The following is a 19,921-nucleotide window of genomic DNA, read 5'->3' as shown; positions in this document are numbered from 1 at the left end:
ATGGTCAATGCATAGAGAGTTTTATAGGGTATGTCTGTGTAAAACAAAGGAAGATAAAGTGAAGGGTAAATGAAGAAGATAGATATTTAATCGTGAGAAGGAGAGAGGGAGACAGGGGAGAATAAAAAGGGGAAGAGACAGTGAGAGAGAGGGGGCGACAGAGAGGGGAGGAGAGAGAGGGGGGGGGGGGGTAGAGCTGGGGTGGAGGATTGATGGGGGGGTATGGAGATAGATAATGTCACTTGAACGCTATGACGAGTCAGACAAGTATAACCTGATTATCATATTGGTCAAATTACAATTACGTGTGGTAGAATAAAAGGGCAAAATTAAGAACCCATGAGATCAAAATGAAGTAATTTGAGCCATTTCGCTGGTGAGAGAAATGTAACCAAATTAATTCCAGCACTGTGCCATTTATATTTGTTGCAATAACATTCAAATGATGTGGCTTTCGCTTTGAATTGGATATGTAGTAATGCTTTCATAGTTGACCCCTTTCAGGTGCTCTTATTTTTAATCGCACTAATTATTGACTCGTGAATCAATGTTGGATTTCTTTTTAATCGGTAATAGCTTGATTTGAGAAATAGTTTTGAAATTGGAGCGTGGTAATGATACTTTTCTAACAGTTTGCCTCATATTGCATCGGAAGTATTTTTGTCGTAAAATTGTCATATTAACTGAGTGTTGTTCCACTCATATTGTTTGATGACTGTCGATAGTGGAAAATGAGTAAACAAGGATATTGTGATGATTTTTGGGAGGGGATATTTTGGAGGATGATAATGTTTTCATCAGAGTTACAGAGATGATTGTGAGTGGATGTGATGAAGTGTGTCAATCGTCTTCCCAACAGGAATGTGTGAGGACCCTTTCAATAATTCGACACTTTAAATCATATCAGTTCTCATAAAACATTAAGGCATTTGAACACACAAACTAATTTTTAGTATCAAAGTCAGTGATGTGTGACTCGATCGAGACCGGTCTCGGACTCGAGTCCGATTTTGCCGGACTCGGTCTCGAGGGCCGGTACGAGACCTGGGGCCGTTTCATAAAGCTGTTCGTAAGTTAAGAGCGACTTTAAAGAACGACTGTTGGACTCGAAAGGCATGACTCGGACTGACTGGACTCGGACACTTCACTGATATAATAAGGTGATGTTATTATATTTTAGTTTTCACATTAGAACAATATGCATTGTTTTTATAAAATGTAAACAAAATAAATGCAATATCAGTATGTCAATAAGGCCTCATATCAAATATTAATGATTTTTTTCTTTTGATGTTATATAGTTTTTCTTAGCATTACAGCTTAGAGTGTACTGTTTGAAATTAATTTTTATCAAAATATTTGTTACACATTTGGTATACGGTCACGTTCAATATCGGGAATTATTTCCCGTAGAGAATGGAGGGGGGGGGGGGTAGTAATAGATCGTAAGTGTCATTAGTTTTTAGGGATTTTTGTTTACAGTACATACCATTTCTGTAGAAGTTAAAATATTTCATACATTTGACATATTTTGCTTGACTTGATTATAAGATTTGTCATTTTCAATTGATTGATTGATTGAATGATTGATAACGAATTTATTCATTCCAAAAATTTTAACAAAGTTACAAAGTAAAGCAAAATATAATATAACATTATGAAATGAAATAGGAACCTTCTGGAAAGCAAAGCTTGTTTTCGAAGGTTTCCTTCAATAAATAAGACATATTAATGCAAAAAAACGCAATATATATCTATAATATACAAATCATATCGTTCTTGTTGAAGTTCAAAATATATATAATATACAAGTCATCATATCTTTCTTATAAAAATTATATGTAAATCCTCGTTAAATACGTATACTTTTTACATATTCTCCCAAGTAAAAGATAAACAAGGCTGGATTATATCACAAGATATGAAGAAAAGTGGAAAGGACACACAAGACAAAACGTTACGAAACAGGACGTGACAGAACGGTACAAGAACAAGACATGACAAAAAGTTATACCAAAACAAACAGACGAAATATTACAAGAACAGACAAATCAAAAAAAGAAAGACAACAACAACAACAACAAAACAAAGGACAAAAACGGGTAAAAAAAAAATCTGCACAGGTAGAGCGAATGAAAGGAGACGGGAAAAGAAGCAAAATAAAGGCAGGGGGTGGGGGAAGAACAGAAGATCCACAAGATATCCTAAGTATGATGAATAATGTGAGTGTTATAGTTATTGGTTAGATTTTTTTCTAAGTGCTCTATTGAAGCTATGAATAATTGGCTTATTTCGTAAAGTTTGCGGAAGTGAATTCCAAAGTTTGATTCCAGAAGATATGAACAGTTTGTTAGTTAATAATGTCCTCGCTCTAGGTAAATGGAAAAGTCCAGCAGATCTTGTAGGGTAGTGATGTACATTGATATTTCGTGTAAACATAGAATAAAATACGTCTGGTAGTTCATCTTTACTAAGGTTGAACATAAAAGAACCAAGATTATAATAGTAAAGATCGTGTATCTTAAGAATTCCATGAGTTTTGAAAAGAACATTCGTATGTGCCCGATAATGAGAATGGCAAATAACGCGCAAAGCTTTTTTCTGAAGTAGTAAAAGTCTATTCAAATGAAAATCAGCACAACTCCCCTATGCAATAACACAAAAGTTCAAATGCGGGAGTATCAGCGAAGAGTATAAGTTTAATAATATACGAGTCGGGAAATAGAATTTAACTTTATTTACAATTCCAATATTCCTTAAAATTATTTTGCATGTGTTATCTATATGTTCTTTCCATGACAGTCTGTCGTCGATAGTTACTCCTAGAAATTTCGTACTTAATACTCTTTGAATATTAATGTTATCAAAAGTAATTTTACCTGGGAGTTCATCGATGAGATTGCTGAAGAGCATGTAATTTGATTTAGTGAGATTAAACGATAATTTGTTGGCTTTGATCCACTCTGAGACTAGTTTTAATTCTTTACTGAGTGTGTCAAGTAAATGTTTTGGGTCCTTATGCATGGGAAAAATATATTTGAGTCGTCGGCAAAAAGAATGAATGATAAAGTACTTGATGATTTATAAAAATCATTAATGTAGACCAAAAAAGAAGCGGACCCAAGATAGAGCCTTGAGGGACTCCACATGAAATAGATTTGGGAGGGGAATTTACATTTGCTATGGAAACATATTGCTGCCTACTGCTGAGGTAGTAATTCTGAATGAGTTTGCTGTCTATTTTTCACCATTTGGCAATTAATACCTAATTGTTCTGAAACTAAAATAAGATTCAGTAAGAGCCTTCTCTACAACCTTCAAATTGACTCATTACCGAACATTCAAAATGCAGCCACATGCACTGTTTTTGTATTCTACAAATTTCTCCTGTACTTAATATATCAGTGCCCACCGACTTTCAAACACCCGTTTCCAACGTTCTAAAAGATAACGTGAAAGCATTAATTGGCGTAACTATATACGGGGAAGGATTAGGTGCACGAGGCTGAGGAGAAGAAGGTTGCTCGTCAGATGCGTAACATTTTTCCACAATGAAGTTGCATCACGTCCCTGCGAATACCTTCTTAGTTTTGGGATTATACTCTTTTTTTTTATTAGAAAAATTATCACCTATATACTTGGTGCCATGGAGCAGAAATAGGGTGCAGGTTGCCCCAACCTTCATTTTTGTTACAGAAACTTGTAAAAAGAAATTCACAAAAAAATGTGCACTTTTCATTTAGATTCATTTTTAATGAAAAGGCGCCCTTTTGACGAGCTTGGTCCATGCTTTTGCATTTCCCCCGCTTTTTTTTCCAATGCATTTGTATTTCCGAATTTCTCAGAAATGTACCAACTGCCCATCCCCACCTATGGGTAATTTCTACTTACATCCATGATGAGTGTGCCCCACTGGGACGATCCATTGTACCCCACTGCTTGGGAGAAAGTCTTTATGCATGCCGGACCAACCTCGTGGAGAATGACGCAATAATGGAAAATTGCTAAAATTGCGCCCTTTCTACACACTTTCTCTAAAAATGTCGGAAGATGTTTTCCTTGCCCCTTCCAACTTTTGAACTGATAGTTGCTTTGGTTGTTCTTGACATTTTTTCTTTATTTCCTTAAAAGTCATTTTCGCCCCTGAGCGAAAGGGCATGTGACCCCTATATAGTTTCCGTAGATGCACCCCTGTCTGTGGGACCTGCTTCCTCAACACCAAAAATAAGGGCAACGTTATAATCTCTGTTTATTCTAAAGGGTATTTTGAACGACATACATGTACATTTTTTCTTTACACTGTCGTATTCTCACGCACATACTTTCTCTCTCTTTATGTCTATTCATCTCTCAGTTTCCTATCTCCATTCCTTTCTAATAAAATCTTCATGACTCAGGAGCCGCGGAAGCTTTTTTCCAAAACTGTCTACAATAACGAAAAAAACATATGATAGTGAGTTTTTGCGTGGTTAGCCCCCCCCCCCCCCCACTTTGAAAAGTGTGACTCGTCACTCTCGTAAGAGCAACGAAACTTGTTGGAAACTTTCAGAGCAATAAAGATAATAATAAAATTTAAAAGTATGTTCATGAAATCAAAGTGGGAGAGGTTCTTTTAAAAAATACCTTAGTAATATTATTGTAACTGCTAATTGCATAATATTCGTCTGCATATGCAATTATAACACTTAACATATTATTAAAAAAATAATAATTTGAAAAGAAATTAAACACATATAATAAATAACCCTTTTTTTCAATTTAAATGCTCTTGTTGGCGAACTGAATTAATTCAACCGACTGAAGAAATTCCCAATAATACCAGTGTATCCATGTATTCCATTGGGCAGCTCTACAGCAGCAGGTGCATTTTGACAATGATAGGTGACTACTCTCTACGAAGTAGAATGATAAGTGAACATGTATAAGTCATAAGAAAGTAATTAGTTTAGTTGGTCTCAAACGTATCAGTATTTCAAAGTCACACTTTGTTGGTAAAGGGTGCATACACGTATGCGTATATGAAAATGGGGGTAAAATATAGCTATCCATACGATATTGATATCCACACGGTCTTCAAATAGAAAGGAAAGACTATTTTGGAATATAGATGAAAGAATGCAGCGGAGGATGACATCATTTTATCACTTACTATGCAGAATCTATGCAGGATCGGCTTTTTTTATACGTGTAAACAGAATCAGCAATTGGCGCGCATTTCATTTACTTTACCATTATATGACGAAGATGTAAAATGGTGCAAAATTTATACCATGGGTGATAAGTTTGCGTTCCGAAGAAAAACAATATTTTTGTCGCTTCGGTCGCTCGTATGATTTCGGTCGGAGAAAAGGTGACCAAAAAGATATGCAATGGATTAAAAAGTGAGGAAAATAATTATATACTTCGTTGGCTGCGCTCATTCGAATAACATGAAATACACTAAACATCCCATTTCAGAATGCAAGCAATTGAACTTGAAAGAAATTCCATTAAACAAATTCTGCGGTAGATCACAAAGCCTAAAAAACAAAAGATAACAATAATGTTAACTAATGCCATGATAGATAGATATGAATTTATCCCTAGCTTCCTCCTTCTTTTAGAGGAAGTAGATATAGGTAGACAAATAGAAATATGATAGTGATAACTTGACACGTATCAATTGCACAAATCAATCAGAAATTGGGCAACAGGATAGCAACTGAAACTAAAAGTTTATTAGGGACAGAGTTAAAACAAAATTGAAAGTACCTGTAATGTAAACTTTTCAGATATAAGTAAATAGTGCAAAAGAATTAGGGGCAAGAGAGAGAGAGAGAGAGAGAGAGAGACTGGGAGGGAAAGAAAAAACTGAAGCAGTTGGAATACTAATTTCATAATCAACTTCATGGTACAAGTTTAAGTCGCTTTTGTAGTAGTTTTGGGTATTAAAAGTAAAAACAGAGTGGCTTCAAAAGTTGGTCTGTAGGTTATTCCTATAAGTTTATAGTTACGAAAACTAGACAAATATAGAAAAACCAAACATAAAAAAGTGAGAAGAGACATATAAATTCAATTGAATAAAAATATGAAATAAAAACATATTATAATTTCAAATCGATCGATAGGCTTATATACTTACCTAAGACTGTGGCACTGGTTGTGATAAGGCACATTGATAATACGATGCACACCATCAATACCCAACACTGTTTTCTTGCCTCCATGGCGGGGAAAATAAGTTCGTTGAAAATTCAAACAAGAATAAAAATGCCTGTAGCCACTTGGAAGACTACGAATAAATTAGTTTATCTTCCAGCGCTGGTAAATACACAAAAGTAATAAAGGGAAACGATCCAAATAATGATGTACTTTTCCAACACAATATTGTCCCAAATACCTGATTATGTCCACCGATTATTGGTCAAATTGTATTACAACAATTATGAGAAAGCTGGAAGAATGGATTGTGAAGAAGTATTCAACAGGTGATGTTTATTAGAGGTTTATGCGCTGCTAGCTCGGCATTGATGGCAATTACAACGATGACTTCTGTCTCCTTATTAAAGTAACCGCAGGATATTACTGCGCATGGCGTTTTACATATTTGCTCAGAGTTAAAACAGTACGATGAGCGGGTCAGGACGTCTTCTTAATCAAGTAATTCACTGTATGATCATGGGAGTTGGGGGCGAGACTAGATGAAAGAAAGGCAAGTTTAGCTCTCATGAATAAGATCTCCCTGGTTGATATAAATGGCGTTTTGTGACACAATTCTGTGAACGATCCTTCACTCGGTTACTTGCGCTTTCTCATCCTATTAGTGAAAATATCTTGTTAATAAGTACTTCACTCTAATCATTCTCTTGCTCTTTTTCTAAATTCTCCTGGAGTGCATCTGATGTAAACACGTTGTTCTGTTTATCTGTATTGACAGCAGCAGCGTAAGCGACACGTCTTTCTTTAATGTGCGTAAAAATCGCAATTAAACGCGTGGTTGCCTTTCGTAATTTTTTGAAGTTTGACTTTTCTCAACCGCCCCAATGTGCTATTGGGTGATATGATAAACCAATTGGGTAATTATTTACTTCCGTTGCGATATATTGCCATTACTAATCATACGACAGCCGGATATATAGATACTATACAAAGACGACTGGTATACGTATCTTCCGGAAATTAAAAAGCACCACTCCCACTGAAAAAATGGGGGAAAAAGAGTGCCAATTTTTAGACTATGCAAGTAAACATTCTCCGAAGGAAGAAACAACCTGATGAATGTTTGACTGTGCGCAGATTATACTACATCCATCAGGTCCATTACCAGTATAGAAATAAATTGCACAACTAGCATCGAAACTTTAAATAAGTGACCTCACGATCACGAACTTTGACAGCATGACCCCCAAATGAGATCATCGTCATTCTCATATACGCATACACAATGCATACATGCAAATACCGAATAAAATCATTATTATCATGATATGCATAATTTCAAACCAAATTTTCAAATTCATCACCATGTCTTGATCACTTTTGTTTTACTTCACGCTATAAGATATTTCAATATATGCATTACCGTGTGACCTCTAAATTTGAATCGAATAAGATCATCGTCACTAATGCAATGAGTCAACTTTGAAGTTGAATCTTGAGAACGGTATTTGAAGACACAACCTGTTATAGTTAAAATCTACCACTTCTGTCATATCTCATTCTATCGCTTCAACCAGAAATTTCAGCTATTATACTGCAACAAATTTTAATGTAGAAAATTATTGTTAAACAAATTGACCTTCAAAACTGATGATTTGGACTATCAAAAATGAACACTTAATTGAATTATTTTTCCTCGTTCGCTTCATTTGCTTGTACCATCTGCACAACAGAAAAGAAATCTTGCGTACACTGAAATGCATGGACAAATTATTGCTAGTTGGATCCTGTGTGGTTGTAGGATGATTCTTTGTTCATATCTACTCAAGATAGCTCAGTCGGGCGAGTGGGAATTTCGGATTGGCACGGTAGTGCCCTTTGGTGAGGCATTTATCCTCAATACCAGGTCCCTCGGAGAGGACCTAAAGCCGTCGGTCCTCTGGTTGCTTGCTTGTATTCATGCTTTCTTAACAATCAGGTAAAAACAATCACCATCACCAATATTTATATATTATGAACAGAAACGTTACAACTACAATAGATAACTAACAAAAAATCTTTGATTACATTGAATTAATGTTACCTTTATTGTTTTTTTTTTATTGGCAAAATTTAATTACAAGACAAATAAACAAAGAAAACATAAAAATATAGACCAACGAATGTTGCAAATTGTCAATTTGATAAGTTGCAAGATGAGAAATGGAAGGTTGTGGCTATGAAGATGAGCCTCATGACAGAAAAAGAACAATGATATCATATAATAAATTTCTAATCAGTAACGATTTAAGGCTGGTTTAGTCTTTGAAAATATTCACGTAATACAATATTCAACCTCAAATAAATTCTCTTTTACTTGCTCAAACTTCATCATCGATGAAATAGCATTTTGTTCTAAAATCTGGTCGCAGTCAAATTGTGTATTAGGTTCTAGAATACCCTGGACGCTTTTTTTTCTTATACCGGAGGAGTAGCAAGTGTGAATGAGGTCGCATCTCCTTTCTGTTGTAAAATGATCACAGGTAATCTTTTACTCAAGTCAGATCAGAAGGCGTGTAGTAGGCCAAGTGTTGATGATTATGTTTAGTACATGTTTAATGCTTTCTCATCGCTGCTTAGATAATGATCCTATACAATTATTGCATTTCAATCTGTAGGATGAATCTTTTTCTTTTGACTCAAGGAACTTTCGTGCCAAGTGGGACATTTGTACTAAAAATGAAGGGTTCAACCTCTCAACAAGTCTACTATATAGCTGCTTTGCTGCAGAGCCAAGTAGCTAACTCCCATACAACAACCAGAGTGTAATGGCTGAGTGCTATTACACAAATAAACACAACAAATACAATGTACAATGCAATTCAGTTTCAATGGCAACAATCTGATATACCTAGGTCACATTTTGTTCTACGGCGGCCGTACGGCGAGTTGAAAACAGCCGTTTTATTAATTTTCATTCAAACCACCTATATTTAGCTGGTACAAAAAATGTTAAAATTGCTGTTTTCTACTCGCCGTACGGCCGCCGTAGAGCAAATGTGACCGAGGAATAAACTAGACACACACAGATTCTATACAACATGGCCCAGTACCTGAAAGGAAAAGAGTAGATGAACTGAAAATCACTTCACTTAAAAACACAAGAAAAGTACTTTGTAAAAATCCACAAAAATTTGTCCTGCAGGTGCTTGATGACAGACAATTACAGATAAGACATAAATCACAATCAAGGGAAAGTTGTAAACATGAAAAATATACCCCAAAGTAAGAGCTCTGTGGGGGGGGGGGCGACCATCAGGCGCGCAGCCACCCCCCCCCAAAAAAAAAAATATGCAAACACATCAGAATGTTCTTTGTCCTGAAGTGAAGAAAATCAAAATTGGGCGAAATCTTACAATTTAATTTGTAGAAAGAGTCATAACAGAAGGTCGTTATTTTAACGTTTAAAATTTTCCTTCACATAGAACAAATAAAAACATACTTTAAGCCTTATCTTCGTAAAGGACATTTACACACGTCACATTTTACAGTAACTTATCAACATACATAATCTGTTGTAGGCCTACATATTTTGTCTATTCTTGAATTACTTTACGATCTGCTGGAGATGTTATAATTTGAAAACATTAACAAGTTTTTATAAGCCTATGGACTAGATTCTTGATGGAACGGATTTGAATTTTAAACCAAAAATTAATTTTCATTGTATACGAACAAGTGGTAGTTAAAGTGCCACCCATCTTATATATTAAGTATATAAATCAAATTGCATTGTATTAAATATATAAACTGAACGGAGTATGTCAGATGATAGTATATTGTAAACTGCGCACGAGCAGAAAAAGGTCATTTGATATAAACATGAAAGGTGGCTTTCAAATTCACTGACATATAGGTATTTGTGATTTGATGATTATTCATGTATTCCTTTCAAAATATTCATTTTATCACATCAAAGCTGAAGAGTAATAAATAGAGCCTTCATAATCACTGGTATTTGACAGTAGCCTAAACAATAGTCAAATGTCCCAAAGGCATACAATAAAACAGATTTCCAAACTTAATCCCTGATGTACTATTCTAGTCCCGGTCTATACAATGCCTTTTGTTCTTAGAATTTGAATACTCTACCGGTAACGCTTACGCAACATCTACATTTGAAAATGATAGTGCTCATCCTATTGAAAAATCACAAAGGTCATTTGAGAAAAGTTGATCATGAGCTAACCGTGAACTAGCTTATTGCATTGATTGAGCTCAGTGGCGTACAGATGGGGGGTCTTTGGGCTCCCCCATTTTTCAAGACCAAGAAAAAAAATAGAAAAGGAAAGAGGAAAGGGTAAAATATGATATCTTTTTCTGAATATTAATAAAGATATCGAAATTTGTAGTCAGTCCCTTTGCTCGTTCGCAACCTCTTTCAAACGCGATACGCCTTTTTTACGCGATACGCCATAATGTAGCCCACTCAATATTTTATTGGCTTATTACCCCACTGGATCAGCTGATATCACGTGATGATCACAATTACACCAACAATGTTCTTTCTCGGGGAGCATTCTATCAACATTTTCCGTCCGACATGTTGTCAGATCTGAAAACTTTTCTTGACTTTGATTGACCAAGAAGCAATGTTACGATGGTAACTGTCTGATAAACCAGAACTTTTCGGATAAAACGACCGACAAGTCCTTTCATGAGACGCTCCTCCGGTCATCAATAAACTTCAAATTGATTGTAGATAATTTGAGTCAGTTTGTGAAGCCTTGTGTTAAAGATGCACAAGGAATAACGATCGAAGAATAAAAGAGCAATGCAAAAAGTTGTTGTTTATTCTTCGAAATTGAGCAAAATGGATAATACAATATTTGCGACATATTCCTCTAAAGATATTAGCAAGCAGATGGTACACATATTGTATCATAAAAACTATCGATAAATCAATCAAGTGCTATTTCAATCACCTGTCAAAGATATTTCATGGATTATACTGTTTTCTTTTTCGAATCTATATGAAAAGGAAATGTGCCCTTCTCTGTTTGGCTCCTGCCAAGAAATTAAACTTGTATTTCCACACTAGGTCAATAATAGAGAGATTTCGATTGTCTGCGACTGCAACGTATTCCTAGTTCACCGGAAGTGGTGACACCGCTCGTTCAGTATCACGTTCGTACATTGATGAAAACAGTTTCGATTTAAGTCGACGTACCCGTACCACGCCACAGCATATACCAGCGTGATAGCGAGCGGGCCGTGGGCCGATGCTTGGCCGGAGAATCAGGCGTAGCATCACGCTACGAACCAGTGGGGCGACTGTGGGTGCAACATTTGCACTCTTGCGCAAAAAGCCGAAAAACACGGTTGTTTGGAAATAAAACATCAATATACCTATCGGATATATGTAGTGTCTGAAAACAGGACACGCTAAATGTAATGGAAAAGCTGGTAACAAGCAGTAATTTGCAGTTTACCAGCCCTGCTGAATCAACGAAACTCGAGTGTTGATGCGGCTTCATTCATTTTTGCCAAGCTGGGATGACGTCATCATGTACGAACTAGCGCTCGTTCGAGCACTATGACACCGAACGTCAAAACCCTCAAATACGAGTCACAGATTTGGTCAGTGGACGAGAAGGCTCGTCACAGATTACTTCGCGCATGCGCATTCCTCCCAAAATTCCTTAATCTCGTACGTCCACATGGCACGTCACAGAAAACGAAAGGTCTCAATTACCCGCAAAGCCTGGCGTAGCATTTTTTTAATTCGTCCGATTTTTAGTGTAATACCCACATAATAATTCTCGTTTGGTTTTCATAATATATAAAAAAATGAAAACAGATATTCTTCCTGAATAATGTAATATAAGGTTATGAATATTTAAACAGTTCGTCGTGTACCAAGTTTCCCAAAAAAAAGAGATCACCATCATGATGAATAATGTAATAATTATTATTAATGATAGAAATCATAACATATGAAGTTTATTATAGGCCTACATTTCATATTATCGCAAATTAGAGCACAATAAAATAATGTATTAATATTTAATCGTATCATAATCGCAACGGATATGTATTAATTATTGTTTTATTCATTTTAGAATCAGCAGAACTCATCATTAGAAGTATTTGACATTACTCATTTACTCAGATTGCTCTACTCGAAACGACAAAATCACATTTTGATTATCCTTTCCTTAAATCAAATTCATTAATGCTTCTTTCACTATAAAACATAGGGTTATATACTTAAGATTATGTGAAAATCGATATTCATTTCGATATATATTTTGTATAAACTCTATATCATAGCAACTATGTCTTGTATCTGTTTAAAATTGTTGACTGAAAATGTCTTGCATCTGCATCTGTTTGTCTGTTTCATCATGTCTTTTTAAAGCCGTTGACTGAAACTGTCTTGCATCTGATTGTCTGTTTCAGCATGTCTTTTTTTATAGTCATTTACTGAAACTTCAGTCCTAAGCTTTGGATTCTGTTCAGAATTAATACTTCGGTTTTCTCTCTTGAGAGAATGTATTCGGAAAAGTGCAGATTTCACTCTTCAAATCACCTAAACCATTACAAGTTCACGTGAAAATAATCATACGTTATACTGCATGGTGTCAACAAGTGATTTCGTTAAGGATCAGATCAAAGAAGGAAGATCAAAGAAGTTTCATGATGTGCATCTCTCCCGGAAGGACCGGATGTAAGTGAATAGATACAGCTCCGTTGGATGCGCCCTTGACCCATTCCTAATGCATGCCGCATACCATCAAAGAATGCAAGAAAATGATGCCACAAAAACAACCACAGCGTCATCATAATCATTATAGCTTTGTAATATACCATTACTTACCCCCAGCGTTCTAAAATCGCTTTCACTTCAGTCGAGTCATGGTCTATTGAATTTTGATGGAATTTCGCTACATGGATTTATCAACCTAAAATTATGTTTACAATGTTATTGTTGGAATTATGATATTTACCATAGTCCCAAATTTGACTGTTGTCTACATATTGAAGATTTCTTTACAAACAGGAAATCTTGACAATTATTATGGACATGTAGGGTATGTCATAAAAAAATCAAACGCGTTAACAAATATTCACTCAATTCAAAATGACATCTTTTTTTTTGTTAGTAACGGATTTATACCTTATTATTTCGAGGTTCTTTAACAATCATGCGCTTCTTTGGCAGTTGTATTTACAAATTAATATTGTATGACCTGAAAACTATCCTGTTCCTCTGTGATATAACCTTCATCTTCATACTCGGGTTTCAAAGCTCTATTACATGATTAATTCTGACAAGTTTCAAAGGCGTTCCACAAGACGAAGCGTCGAAATTTCTTTTTAAGATACAGAAAATAAAATTCGAGTAACGGATTCCAAGGGAGGTGGAGGAGGCAGTCAGCTACTGCATCTTATCTAATCTTCTTTGTCATGTTCTTATTGTTGTTTTCTTCAATCTCTTTCTTGTTATTCGCAAGTTCTTCCCTTGCCTTCTTTTCTTCTTATTATTATTTATCTTAATTTCCTTTTCCTTCTTCTTTTTTTTAATTTTCTTTTCTTCTATTTACTTTTCATTTCCTTCTATCTTTCTTTCTTTCTCTTTTTCTTCATCTACTTCTTCTTTATTTGTTACTTTCTCCTGTCTTTTGAAAAGTTCTTGTAAATGTACAGATGGTATTGGGTTACTTGTCCTGTGATAATGGATTCAACTACCTAACCCGATTGATACTTCTTTATGACAGTGTTCAGTCACGAGTCCGTCTACTGCTCGGATTCTGATCCGGTAGAACCAGAGGGCGGCTCTTTAAAAAGTGGAATGACTGGATAAATTTATACCAATCATTTTGTCGGGTACAAAATCGATTATTATTGAATGTATCTGTGTTTGCTATTGATTAAATACTGTTTGTAATACGGTCGCCGAGACCGGTCTTAAAGAGGCCTTAAAAGTTAACAAGACATATCCCCTTTAGCTTGACTTGCTACCGAAAATCCTTGATCTGCCCGCTGGTTTCTGTGACAGAATTTGCATTCTCTGAGTAACTGATGCCAAGGAATATATCCTTCTCAACAAGGGAATAAAAACTCCCCGGGCCTTCTATTTTCTTTTTTCCATATTTGAATTTTGTTTTCATCAACCTACAAAAAGTTCTCACGGGATAATAAAGAAACAAGGTCAGAAACCTTTCAGCGTTCGTGTATTATAGTCGTATACCTTGGAAAAAACATATTCATAAAAGATAACCAAAATGCATCAACGAATAAAGAAGTTTATAGCCAACCCACGTACCCAAGTCTATGGAACCTCGAAATGTACGTGTTTCTTTTTCTATATAAGTTTTCTCATTCCAAGATCCCATCCTCTCAATTCGGAGCATACAAATGATTTAAGAAATTAATTCAGAAAAACAAATAAGCAATCAATGACTTTGAAATACGATTACTGTAAGCCTAGTTCATCGAGATATCTTTTATCCCATTACATGTTCATGTATATAGTGTTACTTTGGTTCAAATGATAAGATGTGTGATGGAAATGACGAGGGCGACTGTAAGGGATGAGATGATCTAACATTATATAAGAAAGCATTTAGCTAGATTTACTTCCTAGATAAAAAAACCCCTGATAAGTCAATATTCATTTAATCTGAAATATATCCCCACCACTTCTAGACATTTCAAAGTACTGCACAGGTCCGATGAAAGTCCGTGCCTTCTCTTTCAAATTAAAAAAATAGAGAGACCCAGAGAAAACAAATAGGGAAGAAAGGAGAAGGGCTATATAGAGGGAGAGACATAGAGGGGTAGCGGGAGAGAATTGGCAAAGAGGGAGAGGGGGCTTCGAAAAAGAGGGGGAGAGTGAGTGAGAGGAGGGGGGGGGGTGGAGACGGCGGGAGAGAAGGAGGAGATAATAATTTTTAAAAATACGATATATATATATATATATATATACATATATATATATATATTTCCAAAGGGTAGATAGCTCTGGGGAACCTTGATTTAAGCTACGCCTACCATTGTTCTCTTCATCCATTTCTTTACAATATTTAAATAAAAAGAGTTACCAAAAACTGTTGTACATGTATAACTTTACACATATATATATATATCGTATTTTTAAAAATTATTTTCAAAAATCGGCCTGACGAAGGCCGATGATGGCCGAAAGCTCGTAAATAAAAGGAAATAAGAGAGCTACGTCTCACTCGTCTATTTATTTGTCTTCGAAGTATATATATATATATATATATATATATATATATATATATATATATCACATTATCCTAAAACAATTTATTTTATTCCAGACTGCGCCCACTTTGTACTTTAGCGGACGTTCACGTCATGGCTCTGATAATTATTTAACCATCACTTTCCATGCTTGTGTCCGATGACTTCTATCGGGTTACAACGAAATGAGCTTATTTTTATGTTCATGGATCACGACAGACAGATAATCAACACCACTTAAATCACCATCTATATTCTATTAGTCGTTTCCATTGAAGTGTATGATTGTATAATTTTCTATTTGCCATAAAAACCACATTCATTAAAAAGGGGGAAAGTTTTTAAGTATATCGGTTTATCCATTGAAAGCAGTCCCATCGTTATAACTCAAAAACAATATACCGCAGGTGAATTAATCCTCTAATATACTGGTAATTCAAGACAGGTCCATGAACCTGAATAGCAGGAAAGTGAGATATATTGATTGCATTGTGGGAATTGATGTGACAGAGCAAAGGGAATTGGTGGTCTTGGAAAAGGGTGATCTTTTATCATGTTTATAGACACTTCATCACCTCATCTTCATCTGTGAATATCAACCCTTACACGGGTTTGAACATTATCCGATCATTATATTCGTTTCCATAAAAGAATATAGTCCACTCCATCAAAGAGATATAATTTGAATAATGTCAAATAAGCATAACACTGTCCAGAAAAATCATCTTAATCTGATGTAAAATAAGAAGGTTATGACATCTCAAAGTTTTTTTTTAGTCACAGATAGATAGATAGATAGATAAATTTTATTTTCACACGGTAAAAAACCCAAACAGATACAAAGTCTGATTTACATTGGGGCCGTGCCATTAATAAAATGTACAAAGTAAAAGGCACTTAAACTTACATGAATAAATACATAAAACATGATAATCCTAATTATTACCAGGTGATAATACAAAAAGTTAAGTTTATGAAAATAATAACGAATTGTAATCAAATGATAAGTTGATGATATACAGAAATATCTTCAATATGAATACATAATACAGAACAAAATTATTAAAGGGTGAAATATTACTCAGATACATGATTATAAATGGGTTAATTTGAATTATTGAGAAAAAAACTCTAACAACACTACACACTCACACATACTCACAAACAGATACACACCATACACCCTTCCAAACACCAGTCATCATTAAGTTTCATCCATATGATATAATGCATACAGGCAAAGTGGATAAACATCATGCAAAACATAAAAAAGATGACATACCCCACCCCCACCAACCCATCCCTTTGTGATTCATTTCCTTGAACTAGCTAAAGCCTTTTTGAAACTGGAAATGGTATTAGATTGTTGCATTTGAATTGGTAGTGAGTTCCAGCATTGAGCCCCCCTGAACGTAAATGTTTTCTTACCAGATTCGGTTTTTGCTTGGGGGATATTTAAAGTTAGTGGACCTGACCGTGTATTATATGTATGTGTATAAAATGAAAATCTTTCAATTAAATATGTCGGTGCCTGTCCTGTCATTATCTTAAACATCATTACAGCAATGTTGTCACTTCTGTTTTCTTGTAGCGTTACCCATTTTAATTTATTTAAATTTTCTTTGGAAGATGAATACCATGGAGATCGATTTATTATTCGGGCAGCCCTATTTTGTAGCTTTTGAAGAACTTTCTGATTAATCAACCCGCAGTTACCCCATACACCATCACAATAGTTAAAATGTGACATTATCAGGGAATTATAAACAATAATCAGTTCATTTTCGTCGACGAAGTTCTTTATAGACTTTAACATAAATAAACCACCATTTACTTTCTTCTGAATATAATTAATATAGTTTTGCCATGTTAAATTAGAATCAAGAATAACACCTAAATATTTACATTCATTTACCTTACGTAATGGAGTATTATCAATATGTATCTGTAACATAGCATTTTCAATTTTGCAAAGCCTTTGTTTGGTACCTAGTACAATGTACTCGGTTTTATCGATATTTAAATGTAGTTTATTTTTAATCAGCCATTTTCTTATGTTTTCTAGGTCTTCATTAATCTTACAACATATTTCAGTGGGGCTTTTGCCTGAGCAGTAAATCATCGTATCATCTGCATACAAGCTACCTCTACAATGTTTTAAAATGGATGGTAGATCATTAATAAATATGATGAAAAGTAGGGGTCCCAATATTGACCCTTGGGGAATGCCACCCAGGATAGGGCGATTTTGTGATATATGGCCACTGACCCTAGTAACCTGCCCTCTTCCTTTTAAATAACTCGTGAACCAGTTTATTGACACTCTATCCAAACCATACTGACATAATTTATCGATTAACAATTTGTGATTTACAGTGTCAAACGCTTTACGCAGATCAAGCATTACAGCACATACAATATTCCCGTTATCAAATTCATTAAACCAATCATCGGTGATTGAAAGCAGTGTTGTCATGGTTGAATGAAGGGGCCTAAAGCCTGATTGGGAAGCATTCAAGAGATGATTAGAATTAAAGTAATTGTACAATTGGTTAAAAACTATTCTTTCTAAGATCTTTGATAAGATCGGTAAAATAGAAATCGGTCTGAAATTATTAAGTTCATTAGAGCCTCCTTTGTGTAATGCAGTCACGATGGCATTTTTCCACTTTTCAGGAACTTCACCGAATATAAGAGACAAGTTTATTATGTGTGTTAAGGGCTGAGTGATATATTCGGCAACGAATTTGATCAATTTAGCGGGTAAAAAATCGCACCCCATAGCCTTATCATTTGGTAAATTCAGGATATGCCTATACACCTCACTTTCATTTACTAGTGTGAAATGAAACTGTGTATTTTGAGGCAAATAATCGAAAGAATACGTAAGATCGGAATTAACTGTGGGCTCTATAATTGAATTTGCTAACTGGGGTCCTATATTAACAAAATATTCGTTTAATTTTTCGGCAATCAGAATAGGATCATAAATATCAATATCATCACATTTTATAAACGGTATTTCATTTGATTTATTGTTTCTATTCAATATCATATTCAGATTTTGCCATGTTTCTTTTACATTGCCTTTCGAAGACTCGATTTTTGTTTGAAAGTAAATCTTTTTCTTGTACTTCAATTTTGTTGTTACAAAATTCCTCATTTTCTTATATGCTTTCCAATCTTCATCCTGATTATCTTTAACTGCTTTTCTTTTCATGATGTCTCTTTTACGAATCATTGCCAGAATATCTGCATCAATCCATGGAAGGCTGTCCTTTTTTATCTTCTTTTTTCTTAATGGGGCAAATTTATCACATGATAATGAAAAAGAATTTATAAAAGCATTGGCAGACTCATCAACCGTTGAAGAAGTGTACACATCGTTGTAATTAGTATTACCTACTTCTTCACGAAATGCGTCGCCATTGAATCTTTTATAATTTCTGTACACCTTGTACGCATGATGACATTTATCAAACCGCCTTTTACCAAATAAGGCAAAAACAAGTGAATGGTCACTAATCCCGGTGTGTATAACGCCACTCTCTTCTATTTTAGAAGTATTGGAAGTATAAATAACATCAATGAGAGTTTGAGACTTTTGATCAACCCTGGTTGGTGTATCAATTATTTGACGTAAGGAATAACAATTCGACAATTCAATTAGTCTCTTTGAATAGCAGCTGGGAGGGAGAGCTAATAGATCACAATTTAAGTCTCCTATTAAGATAATATCCTTAGATTCATCATCCAACTTGGATAACACATTTTCAATAACATCAAACAAATACATGCTGGAGCCAGGTGGGCGATACCAGGCTAGTATAATCATCGCAGCAGACTTTGGTTGTCTCACTTCAACAGCAACCATTTCAAGTTCTTCTGACATTAAATCAGATCTTAATGTATGTTCGAGGCGTTTTTCATTTATATATACAAGTACGCCTCCACCCTGCCTATTTCTGTCTTTTCTATATACCACATGATCATTAATATGTATTTGTCTGTTTTCAATCATGTCACACAACCGGGTCTCATTCAGTCCTAAGACATCGAAGTTATGTTCATTTACTAAAATTTTCACTTGATCTAAGTTTGGATATAGAGTCCTGACATTAAGATGACTTTGCGATTAGCAAACGGGGAGCTATGATTTAATTCAATTCAAGTTGCATTCATGTTTATTTCATCCTCGATTCAATTATAATCACTGTAACCCCTTTTCATCAATATAATAAGATGATTTATGGAAAAGAATACAAAATATATCAAAAATCTAACAAGCAAAAATACATTGATAGGAAAGGATAAGATAAAAAAAACAAGGCATATCAACTGAAAAAGGACAATTTCAATATTTTCAAGAAATAAATGACTTTACATATTTGAGATAAAGAAACTGATTCAATCCGTTCGAACGAATTCGCCAACTTACTTCTAGTTAAATATTTAGGAGTGGAATTTCAATAGAAATTGTGTCGTACAGAAAGAGACAGTGTAGAAAATGAACTGAAAAGCATCACTGTTA

General features: G+C 34.8%; 1 protein-coding gene across 1 annotated transcript in view; it reads right to left on the bottom strand.

The window, feature by feature from the left end:
• The window catches only part of LOC121410242, a 44,801-nt gene extending 37,995 nt beyond the window's left edge, over positions 1-6,806 (bottom strand). Inside the window, exon 1 of the mRNA XM_041602182.1 lies at positions 6,122-6,806. Within this exon, the coding sequence (XP_041458116.1) occupies positions 6,122-6,206 (85 nt within the window). The 5' untranslated portion in view covers positions 6,207-6,806. The remainder of the gene's footprint in view (positions 1-6,121) is intronic.
• Between the last annotated feature and the right edge of the window lie 13,115 nt (positions 6,807-19,921).

The sequence above is a fragment of the Lytechinus variegatus genome, chromosome 3 (assembly GCF_018143015.1).
Source record: "Lytechinus variegatus isolate NC3 chromosome 3, Lvar_3.0, whole genome shotgun sequence".
In the NCBI taxonomy this organism is placed as follows: Eukaryota; Metazoa; Echinodermata; class Echinoidea; order Temnopleuroida; family Toxopneustidae; genus Lytechinus; species Lytechinus variegatus.
This window is presented reverse-complemented; position numbering and strand designations above follow the sequence as displayed.